Genomic DNA, 17,752 nt, shown 5'->3' on the forward strand with positions numbered 1-17,752 from the left:
AAACTTACCTAAGCCCTTGTTCCTAGGCAGTCTTCCTAATCTGCCTCTTCCTTTTCCGCGGCGTGTTCTGCTCCTCGGTGAGCAGCCCCGTTGTCTTCTGGGAACTGTGTGTGTTCCCAGAACACCCTGGGGCCATTTACAGAGCGCCGCGCCGCTCGTGTGTGCGCAGTGGGAAACTGGCAGTGAAGCCGCAAGGCTCCACTGCCTGTTTCCCTTACCTAGGATGGCGGTGCTGGGACCAGAGAGCCGAGGGATGGGTTGGCCTCGGGCGGCCGACATCGCGGGCACCCAGGACAGGTAAGTACTTATTTAAAGTCAGCAGCTACAGTGTTTGTAGCTGCTGACTTTTACATTTTTTTTTTTACCGCCGGAATCCCGCTTTAAGGTGGAAGTTCCACTTTTGGGTGAAACTCTGCTTTAAACCTATTAGGCATTCAGAGGTCCAGAACAACTCCTTACCACCCACAAGGAGACCCACAGCCAGAATGATTCAACCATACCCTATTAGATATGTTTGGAACGCTCCCTAAAGCAAAGAAATAACACTGGAGGCGGCGTATTTAGGCAGTCGTACATGCCTACAATAGCACAGAGGTGGAGAGCGCAGAGAGCAGGAGTCTCCAAACTGTGGCTCGAGGGCGGATGCAATCATTTGCTAGCCTTTATTCCTTCCAATGATATTAAGCATTATTCTTCCCACTGACACCAACAATGGGAATTATTTCTTCCACTGATACCAATGATGGGGTACTATTCCTCCCACTTATACCATGGATGGGGCACTACTCCTTCTACTACTGGCCATGTTTATTCTTACAAATGCTGGGCCTGGGACATTTTCTACGCCCACTGGCCACATTCCAGCCCCCCTGAGGTCTGGAGGACGGTAAACTGGCTCTTTGTTTGGAAAGTCTGGAGATCCCTGCCATAGAGGATATTTATGTGGACCATTTAGGGAAGAGTCTGAAAATGGCATACAAAAAAAGTGTACTCACTTTTGTTGCCAGCGGTTTAGACATTAACGGCTGTGTGTTGAGTTATTTTGAGGGGACAGCAAATTTACACTGTTATACAAGCTGTACACTCACTACTTTACATTGTAGCAAAGTGTCATTTTTTCAGTGTTGTCACATGAAAAGATATAATAAAATATTTACAAAAATGTGAGGAGTGTGCTCACTTTTATGAGCTACTGTATATAGACAGGCAAGAGATTAGGTTGGACACATTAAATTACAAGAAATCTGAGAATGCATTCTATATGTTACCCTAAGGTATATAGACAGGTATATATCCTGGCAGCAAGGGAGGAACCTTCTTCCCCATATTCTCTACACAAAGCTCTTCAGTGACAGTAGGCACAGTAAAGGCACATAAAGCGGTTTCTGAACACATACAGTGCCTTGCAAAAGTGTTCACCCCCTTGGCTTTTTACCTATTTTGTAACATTACAGCCTTTAGTTCAATGTTTTTTTTAATCTGAATTATATGTGATGGATCAGAACACAATATTCTAAGTTGGTGAAGTAAGATTAGAAAAAATATTTACATAAAACTATTTTTCAGAAATAAAAAACTGATAATTGGCATGTGCGTATGTATTCACCTCCTTTGTTATGAAGGCCATAAAAAGCTCTGGTGCAACCAATCACCTTCAGAAGTCACATAATTAGTGAAATGATTTCCACCTGCAGGGCTGGACTGGGACAAAAATTTGGCCCTGGACTTCATCCAGACTGGCCCACTTTGACAGGTCTCTCCCATGCCGGCTTGCCACCCAAGCCCCCCCTCCACTAGCCATTAGCCGTTCTACATTATTTCTCTTATAGGCAGTACCAGTGGGGAAGCTAGACATTATTTCACCTGGGGCAAAGGTCGGCCCACCGGGAAACTCCCTGTAGTCCCAATGGCCAGTACATGCCTGTCCACCTGTGTGCAATCTAAGTGTCACATGATCTGTCATTACATATACACACCTTTTTGAAAGGATCCAGAGGCTGCAACACCTGTTCACAAGCACAAACCATCCAACTTAAAGGAGCTGGAGCAGTTTTGCAAGGAGGAATGGGCAAAAATCCCAATGGTAAAATGTGGCAAGTTCATAAAGACTTATCCAAAGTGACTTGGAGCTGTGATAGCAGCAAGATGTGGCTCTACAAAGTATTGACTTTAGGGGGGTGAATAGTTATGCACATTGACTTTTTCTGTTATTTTGTCCTATTTGTTGTTTGCTTCACAATAAATAAAAAAAAAATCTTCAAAGTTGTGGGCATGTTCTGTAAATTAAATGATGCAAATCCTCAAACAATCCATGTAAATTCCAGGTTGTGAGGCAACAAAACATGGAAAATGGCAAGGGGGGTGAATACTTTTGCAAGGCACTGTATATTAGGAGTTCTGAATAAACTGAGCCAGGGCTGTTGTCAGAAATCATAGGGCCCCATTGAGCCTACTTGACAGGGCCCCCTACCTGACAGGACCAGGGCCTGAGCCCTACCACCCCTTCCCCTAGCCTGCTGGCAGTGTGCGTGATGGAAAAATTTGGGTGTGTCAAAATTGTGCTAACAGTGGGAGGGGTTTAAAACTTGTACAGAGCATATGGGTGAAAAATATGTAACATACAGAGTACAGTTATCTGTTTTATATAATGTACAAAATGCAGGTGTCAAGAGTATGTAATGTGTGGGGGTCAGGAGTGGGTAATGTACATAGTTCAGGGGTCAGGAGTGAGTAATTTATATAGTTGAGGGGTCAAGAGTGGGCAACGTATATAGTTCAGGGGTTAGGAATGAGTAATGTGTAGAGTTTGGGGGTAATGTGTGCAATGTACATAGTTCAGGGGTCAGGAGTAGGTAATGTACAGAGTGCAGGGGTCAGGAGTGGGTAAAGTACAAGTAAGAAGGGTTCCCATCAAAGTCCCCCCTTAGAATAGGGTTCCCATCAGAGTTGCCTCTTACATCACAGTCCCTCATGCCATCATAAGCCGGAGACCATGGACAGCCTCCGCTGACCTTAATCCTCCATCAGGGCCTGTTAAGGATATGCCACTGACTGTGAACTGAATAAAATCTTGTAGTGGGCTAGATGTGGCCTACGGGCCATAGTTTGGAGACCCCTGTTTTAAAGAATGCTGTTCTATGCATTTGAATTAGCACCTTCAAAGTCCCAATACCCAAAGTTTTTTTGTCTATGTAATGTACAAGAGGGGATGTGGTGCAATCATACTAGGGAACCAATGATTGTTTATTATTGAATCTTGTTAACGTGATGTGTAGAATCCTACATGACATTGCATAGAGCTTACTGTATATTGGGAAATATGTCTGCTCAGGCATGGACTGCTATTTCTTATCTTAGAAGCTACCCTGTTTCCCCGAAAATAAGACCTAGCGTGATTGTCGGTGATGGCTGCAATATAAGCCCTACCCCACAAATAAGCCCTACCCTGTTTCCCCGAAAATGAGCCCTACCCTAAAAATAAGACCTACAAGGACTTTAACTAGGGCTTATTTGGGGGGTAGGGCTTATATTGCAGCCATCACCGACAATCACGCTAGGTCTTATTTTCGGGGAAACAGGGTATCACCCAGGGAAGGCAGCTCCAGGAGGTCTGGAACTGTGGGCAGTGCAATATGTAGCTGGGACTTTGTGTGGGCAAGGCTTGAGTGTGAGCAGGGACACAGGGGGCCCCATGATCTCCTATTGCCTGGGGGCCCCATGAGTTGCCAGTCCGTTCCTGGTAGCTTTATGATCCATCTATAAGGTTGCATGCTTGAAATGTTTGTGTTTATGTCAATGAAAAGAAATGGTGGCATTAAAACACTGATCTCATGTCTGTGGCCAGCTTTGCACATTTTGATTGTAATAAGGAAATATAATACATATTTCAGGACAGACAAGCAGTTTCACACCCAGCAGCAGCTGGTGCGCAATTTTTTGAGGGGAGGCAGCAAACAAACCCCCCGCCAGGTCCGCACTTACCCCGTCCAGGTCGCGGCTTCCCCGGCTTCTCCTCCCGGCTAATCCGTTCTTAAGATCCCCCACCTGTCCTGATTGGCCGGGAGGAGAAGCTGGAAGACAATAACGAATATTGATTCGCTAATGTCACAAGTGTGTGGGTTCGGGGCGCAGAGCCCAACCTTTTTGAAGCCAATTAAAGCCCCAGGCTCTAATCATGTGCTTCAAAAAAAAAAAAAGAAGAAAAACTCATAGATAACCTATGAGTCTGGTGCCCCGCATGGAGATTAGGGGGACGACGCCCCTGTGCCCCTTATGGACCGGCCGCTTCTGTTCACACCCCTCCTCCAAGAAAACGCCCAGGTCTCCAATGCTCTTAATATCCAAGCCAGTGATTGATAAACCTTTATGTTTTTCTATTCATATTTTAGTTTTGTATTAAGTTTTGAGATTTCTGCAATGCAAATTCTGATGTTGAATGTGAAGATAAATATTGAAGATGGCCTCCCTCCACCAGAGGTATTGAGACCACTCCCAGGGGCAGACCAATAGACCTGGCCAGTCTTGCTGTGGGTGTGGTCTCTCCTCTCTATAACTATCCACCTGGAATCTGGGATCAGTCTGCAGAATAACACCAACTCTTCATTGCTTTTGGTGGACAAGGCTTCAACATGACAACCATATGTTCCCTTGCTGTGATTGCTGCCAGTCTGTTGGTGGTTCAGTTCATCTCATTCTCTACAGCTCAAGGTCAGTCTTGCCGACATAGCACTGTGTATATATAAATATATGTATGTGTGTGTGTGTGTGTGTGTGTGTGTGTATATATATATATATATAAAATTGATGCTGTTGTCTAGAAAAGATGAGAAGTTTGTGGCTTTATGGTCCCTTTTGGTATAGAAACCTGGATCTTTGCCTGTTCTTTACAAAACATGTACTGGGGCTGATCACAAACAAACAAAAGATTTCCCGGCGCATTTACCGACCAGCCTGCAAAAAACAAAGAATTGGCCTGTCTAACAGTTTACGTTAAAAACAGAAGGTTTTTAATGTAAACTGTTAGACAGGTCTGATTTGGTTGATTTGCAGGCTGGTCGGTAAGTGTGTTGGGAAATCTTTTGTTAGGTAAATTGTAATGTATTATTTAAGCATTTCTCTACAATTTCCAAACTAATCATATACTCCTGGAGTAAAAATCGAATAACATGTTATTATTTATGGTATTAAGGGTTGAACATGCACTACAGACACAGATTTAGCCATGGTGATATATAACGTCTTTATGAATAAAACAAAGTTTCATAAACAAACAAAAATCTTGCTTTTTGACAAACAGAAGTGCAGCTTTAATATACAAAAAAACCCCAAAAAACTGTAACCTCTGTTGGCTGTAATGCCATTGCACATATTATCTGAATATATTACCAACATTAAATATTAAGAAAAAATCTAAGAAAAGCCTTTTTTATATATTTTTTTCTCTTTCAGCAGCTTAGTAGATGCCCCCTTACTTATTCCTATGTGGTAGTGGAATAGTGCAATACATGTTTAACCACTTAAGGACCGGCCCATGTACATATACTGCGGCAGGGCAGCCCTTAATTGAAAAATCACGTACCTGTACTTGATTTCTCACTTTGGCTGTGGGGACACAGCGGGAGCCAATCATTGGGTTCAGCTGCCGCGATGGCCGCTGGGACCTGCCAATCGTTCATCAAATACCACCAAAAGAAAGCTCTATTTGTGGGAAAAAAAGAACATCAATTGTATTTGGGTACAGCATTGCAAGACCGCACAATTGTCAGTTAAAGCAGTGCCGTATCTAAAAAAAATGGCCTAGTCAGGAAGGGGGTAAAACCTTCCCAGCGCTGAAGTGATTTAACTTTAATGTGCCATTATTATAATGCTCTGGATGGAATCGTGTTGTCGATTTAGAAATTGCCAGCAGAGTAGAGTTCATTTTTATGTCAATTTTCGATTTAGTTTTAGTCATAGTATTTTAGTTGACTAAAATAGTGTTAATTTAGTAGACGAAATGAGCACTGGTTCGGTTAAGCAGGCCATACATGGTTGAATTTCGAACAAATTTTCTTTTCAAAATCAGAAAGTTCGGTTTTTTTGTGATCCGATGATGCCACCATTGATTTTCGAAATTCAGCCAACCAAGCCTTCAATTTCACCTGATGTTGCTACAGAAAATAATTTTCGTGGCTGGGAATGAACATTCATTTGCATATAAAATTGAGTTCATATCACAGGACAAACTCATGGATTCCACTCTTTATCTTTTTTTCCATTGCCTTTGACTTGCCTCCAAAAATCAGTCCATGTAAGGCGTACGTAGAACGCTATTACTGTGCTAAGGAGATAGGTATTTGCCAGGTATTTAGCCATGGCGGTTGTCCAGTAAAAATGCAAACAATTTTCTTACCAAAGAAGACTGCGAGACAAATGTCTTCCATCCTCCATGAAACTTTTCAGTAAGGTTCCAACAGTCGTCTTTATCACTATTTATCTTCCATTGATATTTGATATTTATGTATTGTTTCTTTCCATTTCTAGTCTGTGACTTGCCTCCAGACAAAGGTCCATGTAAGAAGAGCATAGAGCGCTATTACTATGATCAGAAGACGGGCACTTGCAAGACTTTTATCTATGGTGGTTGTGGCGGAAACTATAACAATTTTGAGACTAAGAAAAACTGTGAGCTTCTCTGCGTGCCAGGTATATTTTTTTCTGTTTGTCATTGTACGTCACTCAATATTGATTCATTTGTTATTCATTAGTGGTATATTCATCCCAGCTGAAACTTGTTCTGTAAAGTTACAATAGTCATGGTGTTATCATGTCATAACTTTTTTTCATTGCCATTCATTGAGGCACTTGTTTGATTTTTTTTCTCAGCTATAAGTTGTGGCTTGCCTCCAACAGCCGGTCCATGTGATGCTTGCATGCTGCGCTATTACTATGATCAGAAGACAAAAACTTGCAAGGAATTTATCTATGGTGGTTGTCAAGGAAATGGAAACACTTTTACTACTAAGGAACAGTGTTAATTTTGGCAGCGAATTTCAATTTCGTTTTAGTCTTAGTCTTAGGACTAAAATGGCATTTTAGTTTTAGTCTTATTTTAGTCTTCTGCAATTGTTTTAGTCATATTTAGTCGACTAAATCTCCAGTACATTTTAGTCGACTAAAACTCATTTAAGTCATCTAAAATCTAATGGGTGTAATTAAATTGTAATGCATTAGTTAACATTTCCCTACAATTTCCAAACTCATTATATACTGCTGGAGTGAAAAATCTAATATGCTATTTATTATGGTATTGAGGTATGAACATGCACTACAGACCAGTGTTAATTTTGAAGTCAAATTTCAATTTAGTTTTAGTCTTTTGACTAAAATGCCATTTTAGAGGGCTTTCACACTGGAGCAGTGTGCTAGCAGGATGGGAAAAAAAGTCCTGCTAGCAGCATGTTCAGACTGGTGAAGGAGCGGTGTATACACCGCTCCTTCACTGCTCCTGCCCATTGAAGTCAATGGGGCAGCACGGCTATACCGCTGACAAAGCGCCTCTGCAGAGGCACTTTGCGGTGGTTTTTAACCCTTTCTCGGCCACTAGCGGGGGGTAAAACCCCCGCTAGAGGCCGAATACTGCCGCTTAAACTACGGTAAAGCGTCGCTGATAATAGAGGCGCTTTACCGTCGATGCACCTCCCGCCCCAGTGTGAAAGGGGCCTTAGCCATCCTCTCCTCCTTATTGGCTGAGACACAGCATTGGCTCCCGTGGCTATCAATCAAAGTCAGTTAGCCAATCAGGGGAGCGTGAGTTAGGCAATCACTTTAAGAGGCATGGTGAGTTTTCATTTTTAGGCTGTAATTTTTTTGCCACAATTTTTTAGAAAATTAAGAAAATATTATTTTTTTCCACATAACATTAACATATAATTCATTAATATACTGTCACCAGAGCAGCACATAATATGACCTGTGTGGTGGTGATCAGGGATACTGACTGGTGACAACATGTAAAAATAAATAAATAAATAATAGTAATCACATCACTGTACATTTTTCCTCCAGATCTCCTCCTCACACACTGAGGAGGAGAACCCGGAAGCGGCACTACAGCCGTTTGTTGACATTTGTAACCAGCTGTGATTGGACACAGCCGGTCACATGGTAAAGAGCCAATCTCATTTGCTCTTTACCCTAATTGTGGATAGGCTGTGTCCAAGGAACACGCCTCACCTCCTATCGCCGCGCTGCGCGCCCCCGGGGGCGTGCACGGGCGGCAAGAACGAGCACAACACATGTGATCGGCTGTGATTGGACATAGCTGGTCATGTGATAAAGAGCCATTTTTATTGGCTCTTTACCCTCATTGGGGTTGGACTGTGTCCTGAGGGACTCGCTTCAACCCTGATCACCGTGCTGCGGCGAGAACAGGCGGACGTTATATGACGTTCACCCGGAGGGAGAAGATGTTTCTGCTGGCCTCATATTTCTATGTCCAAGTATGGAAATGTTTAACCACTTCAGCCCCGGAACAATTTACCCCCTTCCTGACCAGAGCACTTTTTGCGATTCGGCACTGCGCCACTTTAACTGACAATTGCGCGGTCGTGCGACGTGGCTCTCAAACAAAATTGAAGTCCTTTTTTTCCCACAAATAGAGCTTTCTTTTGGTGGTATTTGATCACCTCTGTGGTTTTTATTTTTTGCACTATAAACCAAAAAATAGCGACAATTTTGAAAAAACGCATTATTTTTTACTTTTTGCTATAATAAATATCCCCAAAAATAATCAAATAAAAACATTTTTTTTCCTCAGTTTAGGCCGATATGTATTCGTCTACATATTTTTGGTTAAAAAAATTTGCAATAAGCGATTATTGATTGGTTTGCGCAAAAGTTATAGCGTTTACAAAATAGGAGATAGTTTTATGGCATTTTTATTAATAATTTTTTTTTACTAGTTATGGCGGCAATCAGCGATTTTTATTGTGACTGCGACATTATGGCGGACACATCAGACATTTTTGACACATTTTTGGGACCATTGTCATTTATACAGCAATCAGTGCTTTAAAATGCACTGATTCCTGTGTAAATGACACTGGCAGTGAAAGGGTTAACCACTAGGGGGCGGGGAGGGGTTAAGTCAGTACTAGGGAGTGATTTCTAACTGTAGGGGGGATGGGCTAGCTGTGACATGTCACTGATCTCTGCTCCCGATGACACGGAGCAGAGATCAGTGACACTGTCACTAGGCAGAACGGGGAGATGCTGTTTACATCAGCATCTCCTCGTTCGTCCTCTCCATGAGGCAATCGCGGGTATCCCCGCGGTGATCGAGTCCTGCGACCCGACTCACAGAGCTCCTGGCCTCGCCTCCTGCAGCGCTCACGCAATGGCACGGTGGGGAATTCAAATGGGACTTACAGGTACGCCCATTTGCCCAGCCATGCCATTCTGCCGACGTACATCGTTGTCGGGAAGTGGTTAAGAGGCATGGTGAGTTTTAATTTTTAAGTTGGAATTTTTTGTCAAAATTTTTTGGAAAATTAAGAAAATAAATACATTTGCTTTTTTCCCCACTTTTTTTTAACATACTGTCACAAGAGCAGCACGGTGTCATCATATGACCGGTGTGGTGGTGATCAAAAAACTTTTTTTTTTCTTTCTTTATAATTTTTTTGCTACATACTGTGACCAGTGCAGTGTTACCATAATGACATTGTAGTACATTTCAGTCTACTAAAATATCATACATTTTAGGCAACTAAAATTGATTGGGTTTATTGATTGGGTTTCGTAAATCAACCCCCATGGTGTCAGATTTGTCTGCCGCAATGTCGCAGTCCCGCTAAAAATCGTGGATCACCGCCATTACCAGTAAAAACAATAAAATAAATAAAAATGCCATAAATCTATTCAATAGTTTGTAGACGCTATAACTTTTGGACAAACCAATCAATATACGCTTATTGAGATTTTTTTTACCAAAAACATGTAGCAGAATACATATTGACCTAAATTTATGAAGAAATTTGATCCTTTACATTTTTTTTATTGGATATGTGTTTAGCAGAAAGTAAAAAATGTTTATTTTTTCAAAATTGTCGGTCTTTTTTTATTTATAGAGCAAAAAAACAAAACAACGCAGGGGTGATCAAATACCACCAAAAGAAAGCTCTATTTGTGGGAAAAAAAGAACATCAATTTTATTTAGGTACAGCGTCACACGACCGTGCAATTGTCATTTAAAGCAACGCAGTGCCGTATCGCAAAAAAATGGCCTGGTCAGGAAGGGGGTAAAACCTTCCCGGAGCTGAAGTGGTTAAACTTTTTTAAAAAGGTTTTTATTTGCCAAATGCACATATACAGAATAAAACATTGCATACAAAGTATATTTTCATTACAGACATCAAAATATGGTTGTCAATCAAGATTTTTGGAATAAACATTCAATAATAAGGGATATGTCAGTGCAAATAGCGTTATTTTTTAGTTGTCATTTGCCATAAGCATTTTTATTGAAAATTATCATCAGCTTATGATATGGTAGAAAAAAGAGGAACAAAGAAAAGAAAAAAAAAAAAAAAAGAACCATTGAGGTGGATACCTCCTGAACCAATTGTGCCGTCATCTCCCCCGACCCCCAGAACAGTCTCTCTCAACAGTATGCTACAATACACAATACCTAGTTGTGGTATGTAAGTATTTCCCTTTTAGGTAACACAAGATGTAGTTTCCATGGATTTTATCCATTGACACCACACTTTATTACATTTTTTCTTACTACCTCTGGCTTCATAAGTCATTTTATACAGCGTGATATTTGCATTAATCAATCCCTTCCAAGCAGATAGTGTAAGATGATCTCTCCTTATCCAGTTTAGGACAATTAGCTTTCTGACATAGTACAACATTAGTCTCAGGAATAGGGATGAGCCGAACACCCCCCTGTTCGGTTCGCACCAGAACATGCGAACAGGAAAAAAGTTTGTTCGAACACCGTTAAAGTCTATGGGACACGAACATGAATAATCAAAAGTGCTAATTTTAAAGGCTTATATGCAAGTTATTGTCATAAAAAGTGTTTGGGGACCTGGGTCCTGCCCCAGGGGACATGGATCAATGCAAAAAAAAGTTTTAAAAACGGCCGTTTTTTCAGGAGCAGTGATTTTAATAATGCTTAAAGTCAAACAATAAAAGTGTAATATCCCTTAATATTTCGTAGCTAGGGGGTGTATATAGAATGCCTGTAAAGGGGCGCATGTTTCCCGTGTTTAGAACAGTCTGACAGCAAAATGACATTTCAAAGGAAAAAAGTCATTTAAAACTACTCGCAGCTATTGCATTGCCGGTCCGACAATACACATAAAAGTTCATTGATAAAAACGGCATGGAAATTCCCCACAGGGGAACCCCGAACCAAAATTAAAAAAAAAAATGACGTGGGGGTCCCCCTAAATTCCATACCAGGCTCTTCAGGTCTGGTATGGATATTAAGGGGAACCCTGGCCAAAATAAAAAAAAAAAAGACATGGGGTCCCCCCAAAAATCCATACCAGACCCTTATCCGAGCACGCAACCTGGCAGGCTGCAGGAAAAGGGGGGGAGACGAGAGAGCGCCCCCCCTCCTGAACCATACCAGGCCACATGCCCTCAACATTGAGAGGGTGCTTTGGGGTAGCCCCCCAAAACACCTTGTCCCCATGTTGATGAGGACAAGGGCCTCATCCCCACAACCCTGGCCAGTGGTTGTGGGGGTTTGCGGGCGGGGGGCTTATCGGAATCTGGAAGCCCCCTTTAACAAGGGGACCCCCAGATCCCGCCCCCCTGTGTGAAATGGTAAGGGTACCCCTACCATTTCACTAAAAAACTGTCAAAAATGTTAAAAATGACAAGAAACAGTTTTTGACTATTCCTTTATTTAAATGCTTCTTCTTTCTTCTATCTTCCTTCATCTTCTTCTGGTTCTTCTGGCTCTTCTGGTTCTTCCTCCGGTGTTCTCGTCCAGCATCTCCCCCGCGGCATCTTCTATCTTCTTTTTGGGCCGCTCTGCACCCACGGCATGGGGGGAGGCTCCCGCTCTTCTCTTCATCTTCTTCTCTTCTTCATCTTCTTCATCTTCTTCTCCGGGCCGCTCTGCACCCATGCTGGCATGGAGGGAGGCTCCCGCTGTGTGACGCGTCTCCTCTTCTGACAGTTCTTAAGTAACGGGGGGCGGGGCCGGGTGACCGTGTGACCCCGCCCCCCGTTATTTAAGAACTGTCAGAAGAGGAGACACGTCACACAGCGGGAGGCTCCCTCCATGCCAGCATGGTTGCAAAGCGGCCCGGAGAAGAAGATGAAGAAGATGAAGAAGAGAAGAAGAAGAGAAGAGCGGGAGCCTCCCCCCATGCCATGGGTGTGGAGCAGCCCGAGGAGAAGAAGATAAGACGCCGTGGAGGAGATGCTGGATGAGAACACCGGAGAAAGAACCAGAAGAGCCAGAAGAACCAGAAGAAGAAGAAGAAGGAAGATAGAAGAAAGAAGAAGCATTTAAATAAAGGAATTGTCAAAAATTGTCTCTTGTCATTTTTAACATTTTTGACAGTTTTTTAGTGAAATGGTAGGGGTACAAAGTAGCCCCTTACCATTTCACACGGGGGGGGGCTGGATCTGGGGGTCCCCTTGTTAAAGGGGGCTTCCAGATTCCGATAAGCCCCCTGCCTGCAGACCCCCACAACCACTGGCCAGGTTTGTGGGGATGAGGCCCTTGTCCTCATCAACATGGGGACAAGGTGTTTTGGGGGGCTACCCCAAAGCACCCTCCCAATGTTGAGGGCATGTGGCCTGGTACGGTTTAGGAGGGGGGGACGCTCTCTCGTCCCCCCCTCTTTTCCTGCGGCCTGCCAGGTTGCGTGCTCGGATAAGGGTCTGGCATGGATTTTTAGGGGGGGCCCCACGTAGTTTTTTTTTTAAATTTTGGCGCGGGGTTCCCCTTAAAATCCATACCAGACCTGAAGGGTCTGGTATGGAATTTAGGGGGACCCCCACGTCATTTTTTTAAAAATTTTGGTTCGGGGTTCCCCTGTGGGGAATTCCCATGCCGTTTTTATCAATGAACTTTTATGTGTATTGTCGGACCGGCAATGCAATAGCCGCGTAGTTTTAAACGATTTTTTTTCGTTTGAAATGTCATTTTGCTGTCAGACTGTTCTAAACACGGGAAACATGCGCCCCTTTACAGGCATACTATAGACACCCCCAGGTACAAAATTTAAAGGGATATTACACTTTTATTGTTTGACTTTAAGCATTATTAAAATCACTGCTCCTGAAAAAACAGCTGTTTTTAAAACATTTTTGCATTGATCCATGTCCCCTGGGGCAGGACCCAGGTCCCCAAACACTTTTTATGACAATAGCTTGCATATAAGCCTTTAAAATTAGCACTTTTGATTTCTCCCATAGACTTTTAAAGGGTGTTCCGCGGCATTCGAATTTGCCGCGAACACCCCAAATTGTTCGCTGTTCGGCAAACTTGCGAACAGCCGATGTTCGTGTCAAACATGAGTTCGACTCGAACTCGAAGCTCATCCCTACTCAGAACATTCTTTTATTATTGCTCATTACTTCGTCCTCAATGACACCTAGGAGACCCAGAAGTTGACTACATATGTTAGGAAGATCAAATGTATCTGCAATAAACGGAGTCACCTGTGACCATAGGGGTCGTATCCTATTACACTCCAACACCATATGCATAAACGTACCCTCTGCCACTAGGCACTTATGACACATAGGGTCACCTCTTTTGCCCATCTTACACAATCTGTGTGGAGTATAATATATTTGATGAAGATATCTTAATTGTATCAATCTGTCCCTGGCAGAAATGACCGTAGGCATATAGGAGGTCAAAACTTCCCCCCAATTAGCCTCCATCAGCTCTGGAATTATAGCAATCTCATTTTGTCCTCTCTTGGCTGCTTTTTTCCCATGAGAACTGCGTAATAAGTGGAAAATAGTTTGGTATGGTCAGGTTCCGCAAGCAGTGTTTCTAGTTTAGTGTTTTCTAAAAGTACTGGTTCTGTTCCAAATTGGGCCCTAACTGCATGTTTCAGCCTAGTATAGTGAAATGACCAAAAATCGGGGACACCCAATTCCCTCTTTAGCTGTGCAAATGTTTTAAGTTCAGTATTGTCAAATAATTGGTGCATATAGGTAAGACCAAATTTGGCCCATCTATGCCCATCTTCCAAACAAGCAAAATCCTTCAAACAAGGGTTAAACCACAGTGGGGCATTTATCCATAGTTACAGTGATTCGTCATGTATGTGTTTCCTACAGAGTTCAAGTACCCGTTTAGCTGATCTAAGTACAGTCCTACCGTCTTCTGTAGGTACAGTCCCTCTGAAAAAGAAGTTCAAAAGTGCTTCATAGGAGGTCGCTGTTGCAGCCTCCACTGCCATAGCAGCATTGCTCAGCTGTGGAAACATACGCCAGTGAGCCTGAACCAGCTAGGAAGCTAAGTAGTACAGGCGAAGGTCAGGTACCGCTAGTCCACCCCTCCCCACCGGTAATTGTAAGATGGCCAACGACACTCGGACCCATTACCCCCCCACAGAAAGGAGGTCAACAGGGAGTCAATGTGTCTGAACGTTTTTTTTGGGATGTATATTGGGGCATTAGAGAGTATATATAAAAACTTCAGGAGGAAAATCATTTTAAATAAATTAGCTCTACCCAACAATGTGAGCGGGAGGTCTTTCCATTTTTGTACTCTGTCTCTAAAAGCTCTAATTACAGGCCATAAGTTTGTTTCAGCGAATGACTCCACAGGTAATTGAATATGTAGTCCTAAATATTTGAATTGTGTTGTTATAGTTAGGGGGCAGTCTGCGGGGGATATCGGATTTGACTGTGGATCTAGAGGAAACAGCGTCGATTTAGACCAATTAATCCGAAAGCCAGAAAAGTCTCCAAATTCCTGGATCACTGTAAATGCATTGGATAATGAGAGATCTGGATCTCCCAAATACAGTAGCATATCGTCTGCATATAATGATACACGTTCCTCCAGATCCCCAACCAATAGTCGCTTGATGTCATCCCTACTCCTAAGTTTAGCTGCAAGAGGTTCTATGGCCAGGGCAAAGAGGAGCGGAGACAGGGGACATCCCTGTCTCGTCCCTCTACCAATCTTAAATGAATCTGATATAAGCCCATTTACTCTGATACTTGCTCGGGGGTCATTGTAGAGTAGCTTAACCCAATTCACAAATCTAGGCCCAAAACCCAATTTAACAAGCAGGGAGAACAAATAGTTCCATTTCACTGAGTCAAATGCTTTTTTTGTATCGAGGGATGCCACTACCTTTTTTCCTGTATTAGCATGGGATATTTGTAAATTTACATATAGCTTTCTAAGGTTCATTTTGCACAGCCGGGTGTACCAAGATGGCCGAGGACCTCCGTGACTAGGCCGAAGCCCCGGGCTTGCCTAAATGCGGCCGCCGTGCGGAGGATTGCCGCTCCGTTCGGGCCACCGCTGGTCCGGTCGCCTGTAGGGTCATTGGAGGGGATAGTGGATGTCCCCAGGAAGGTCTGTCCAGTGGGTGGTAAGTATTGCGGGTTACAGGATTGGTTATATCAGGAGTATTGGACCTGCACGTCCTACTCCATGCTGCTTCAGGCCACGCCCCCCAAAGTGGTTAAACTTTAATGTGCCATTATTATAGGCTCTGGATGGAATCGTGTTGCCGATTTAGAAATGGCCAGCAGAGTAGAGTTCATTTTTATGTCAATTTTCGATTTCGTTTTAGTCATAGTCTTTTAACTAAAATGCCATTTTAGTTGTATTTTAGTCATCTGCATTTTAGTTTTAGTCGTATTTTAGTTGACTAAAATAGTGTTAATATAGTAGACGAAATGAACACTGGTTCGATTACTGTCTATGTGTTGTAAGCTCAAAGAGAGACAAGCCAGGTCTTTCTTTGACCGGCTTCTGTTCCCAGATGTTACCTGGCACAAGAGAGCATTATCAGTGGTGAACATTCATTTGCATATAAAATTGAGTTCATATCACAGGACAGACTCATGGATTCCACTCTTTATCTCTTTTTCCATTGCCTGTGACTTGCCTTCAAAAATCAGTCCATGTAAGGCGTACGTAGAACGCTATTACTGTGCTAAGGAGACAGGTATTTGCCAGGTGTTTAGCCATGGCGGTTGTCAAGTAAAAATTCAAACAATTTTCTTACCAAAGAAGACTGAGAGACAAATGTCTTCCATCCTCCATGAAACTTTTCAGTAAGGTTCTAACAGTCATCTTTATCACTATTTATCTCTTCCATTGATATTTGATATTTATGTGTTGTTTCTTTCTATTTCTAGTCTGTGAGCAGCCTCTAGACCCCGGTTCATGTAAGAAGCACATGCAGCACTATTACTATGATCACAAGATGGGCACTTGCGAGACTTTCATCTATCGCGGTTGTGGCGGAAACAGTAACAATTTTGCTACTAAGGGAGACTGTGAGGCTTTCTGCATACCAGGTATATTTTTTTCTGTTAGTCATTGTACGTTGCTCAATATTGATTCATTCGTTATTCATTAGTGGTATATCCAGCCCAGCTGAAACTTGTTCTGTAAAGTTACAATAGTCATGGTGTTATGTCATATCTTTTTTCATTGCCATTCGATATTAAGGCGTTTATTTTACTTTTTTTCTCAGCTATAAGTTGTGGCTTGCCTCCAACAGCCGGTCCATGTGATGTTCGCATGCCGCGCTATCACTATGATCAGAAGACAAAAACTTGCAAGGAATTCATCTATGGTGGTTGTCAAGGAAATGGAAACAATTTTACTACTAAGGAACAGTGTTAATTTTGGCAGCAAATTTAGATTTCGCCTTATGCCACGTACACACGAGCGGACTTTCCGGCAGACTCGGTCAGGCGGAGCGGACTCCGTCAGACAATTTGATCGTGTGTGGGCTCCAGCGGACTTTTTTTTCCCAAAAGTCCGACGGACCTAGAAATAAAACATGTTTCAAATCTTTCCGATGGACTCAAGTCTGGTTGAAAAATCCGCTCGTCTGTATGCTAGTCCGACTGACTAAAACCGATGCTAAGTCAGCTATTGGGTACTGGCTATCAACTTCCTTATTTTAGTCCGATCGTACGTCATCACGTACGAATCCATCGGACTTTGGTGCGATCATGTGTGTCCAACTCTGTTCGTTTGAAAGTCTGGCGGACGTACGCTGCAAGGTCCATCGGAAAGACTGTCGGACCTAGTCCGTCAAAGTCTGCTCGTGTGTACGCGGCATTAGTCTTAGGACTAAAATGGCATTTTAGTTTTAGTCTTAATTTAGTCTTCTGCAATTGTTTTAGTTTTAGTCGTATTTAGTCGACTAAATCTCCAGTACATTTTAGTCGACTAAAACTGATTTTAGTTGTCTAAAATCTAATGGGTGTAATTAAATTGTAATGCATTAGTTAACATTTCTCTACAATTTCCAAACTCATTATATACTGCTGGAGTGAAAAATCTAATATGTTATTCATTATGGTATTGAGGTATGAACATGCACTACAGACCAGTGTTAATTTTGAAGTCAAATTTCAATTTAGTTTTAGTCTTTTGACTAAAATGCCATTTTAGTTTTAGTCCCATTTTAGTCTTTTGACTAAAAATTAGTCGACTAAAATAATATTCATTTAGTCGACTAAAATGTTTTAGTCATTTTAGTCGACTAAATTAACACTGCTAAGGAAGAGTGCAAAT

At 42.4% G+C, this 17,752-nt stretch overlaps 2 protein-coding genes across 2 annotated transcripts in view; both read left to right on the top strand.

Annotated features, from left to right (window-relative positions):
- Window positions 1–17,752, top strand: part of LOC141144176 (uncharacterized) — a 387,691-nt gene that overhangs the window by 162,130 nt on the left and 207,809 nt on the right. The gene's annotated exons all lie outside the window — the stretch shown is intronic.
- The window catches only part of LOC141145729 (carboxypeptidase inhibitor SmCI-like), a 35,163-nt gene continuing 21,862 nt past the window's right edge, over window positions 4,452–17,752 (top strand). The window contains exons 1-3 of the mRNA XM_073632619.1: window positions 4,452–4,707; window positions 6,523–6,684; window positions 16,357–16,518. Coding sequence (XP_073488720.1) covers window positions 4,629–4,707; window positions 6,523–6,684; window positions 16,357–16,518 — 403 coding nt within the window. The 5' untranslated portion in view covers window positions 4,452–4,628. The remainder of the gene's footprint in view (window positions 4,708–6,522; window positions 6,685–16,356; window positions 16,519–17,752) is intronic.

Source organism: Aquarana catesbeiana, linkage group LG05 (assembly GCF_042186555.1).
Source record: "Aquarana catesbeiana isolate 2022-GZ linkage group LG05, ASM4218655v1, whole genome shotgun sequence".
In the NCBI taxonomy this organism is placed as follows: Eukaryota; Metazoa; Chordata; class Amphibia; order Anura; family Ranidae; genus Aquarana; species Aquarana catesbeiana.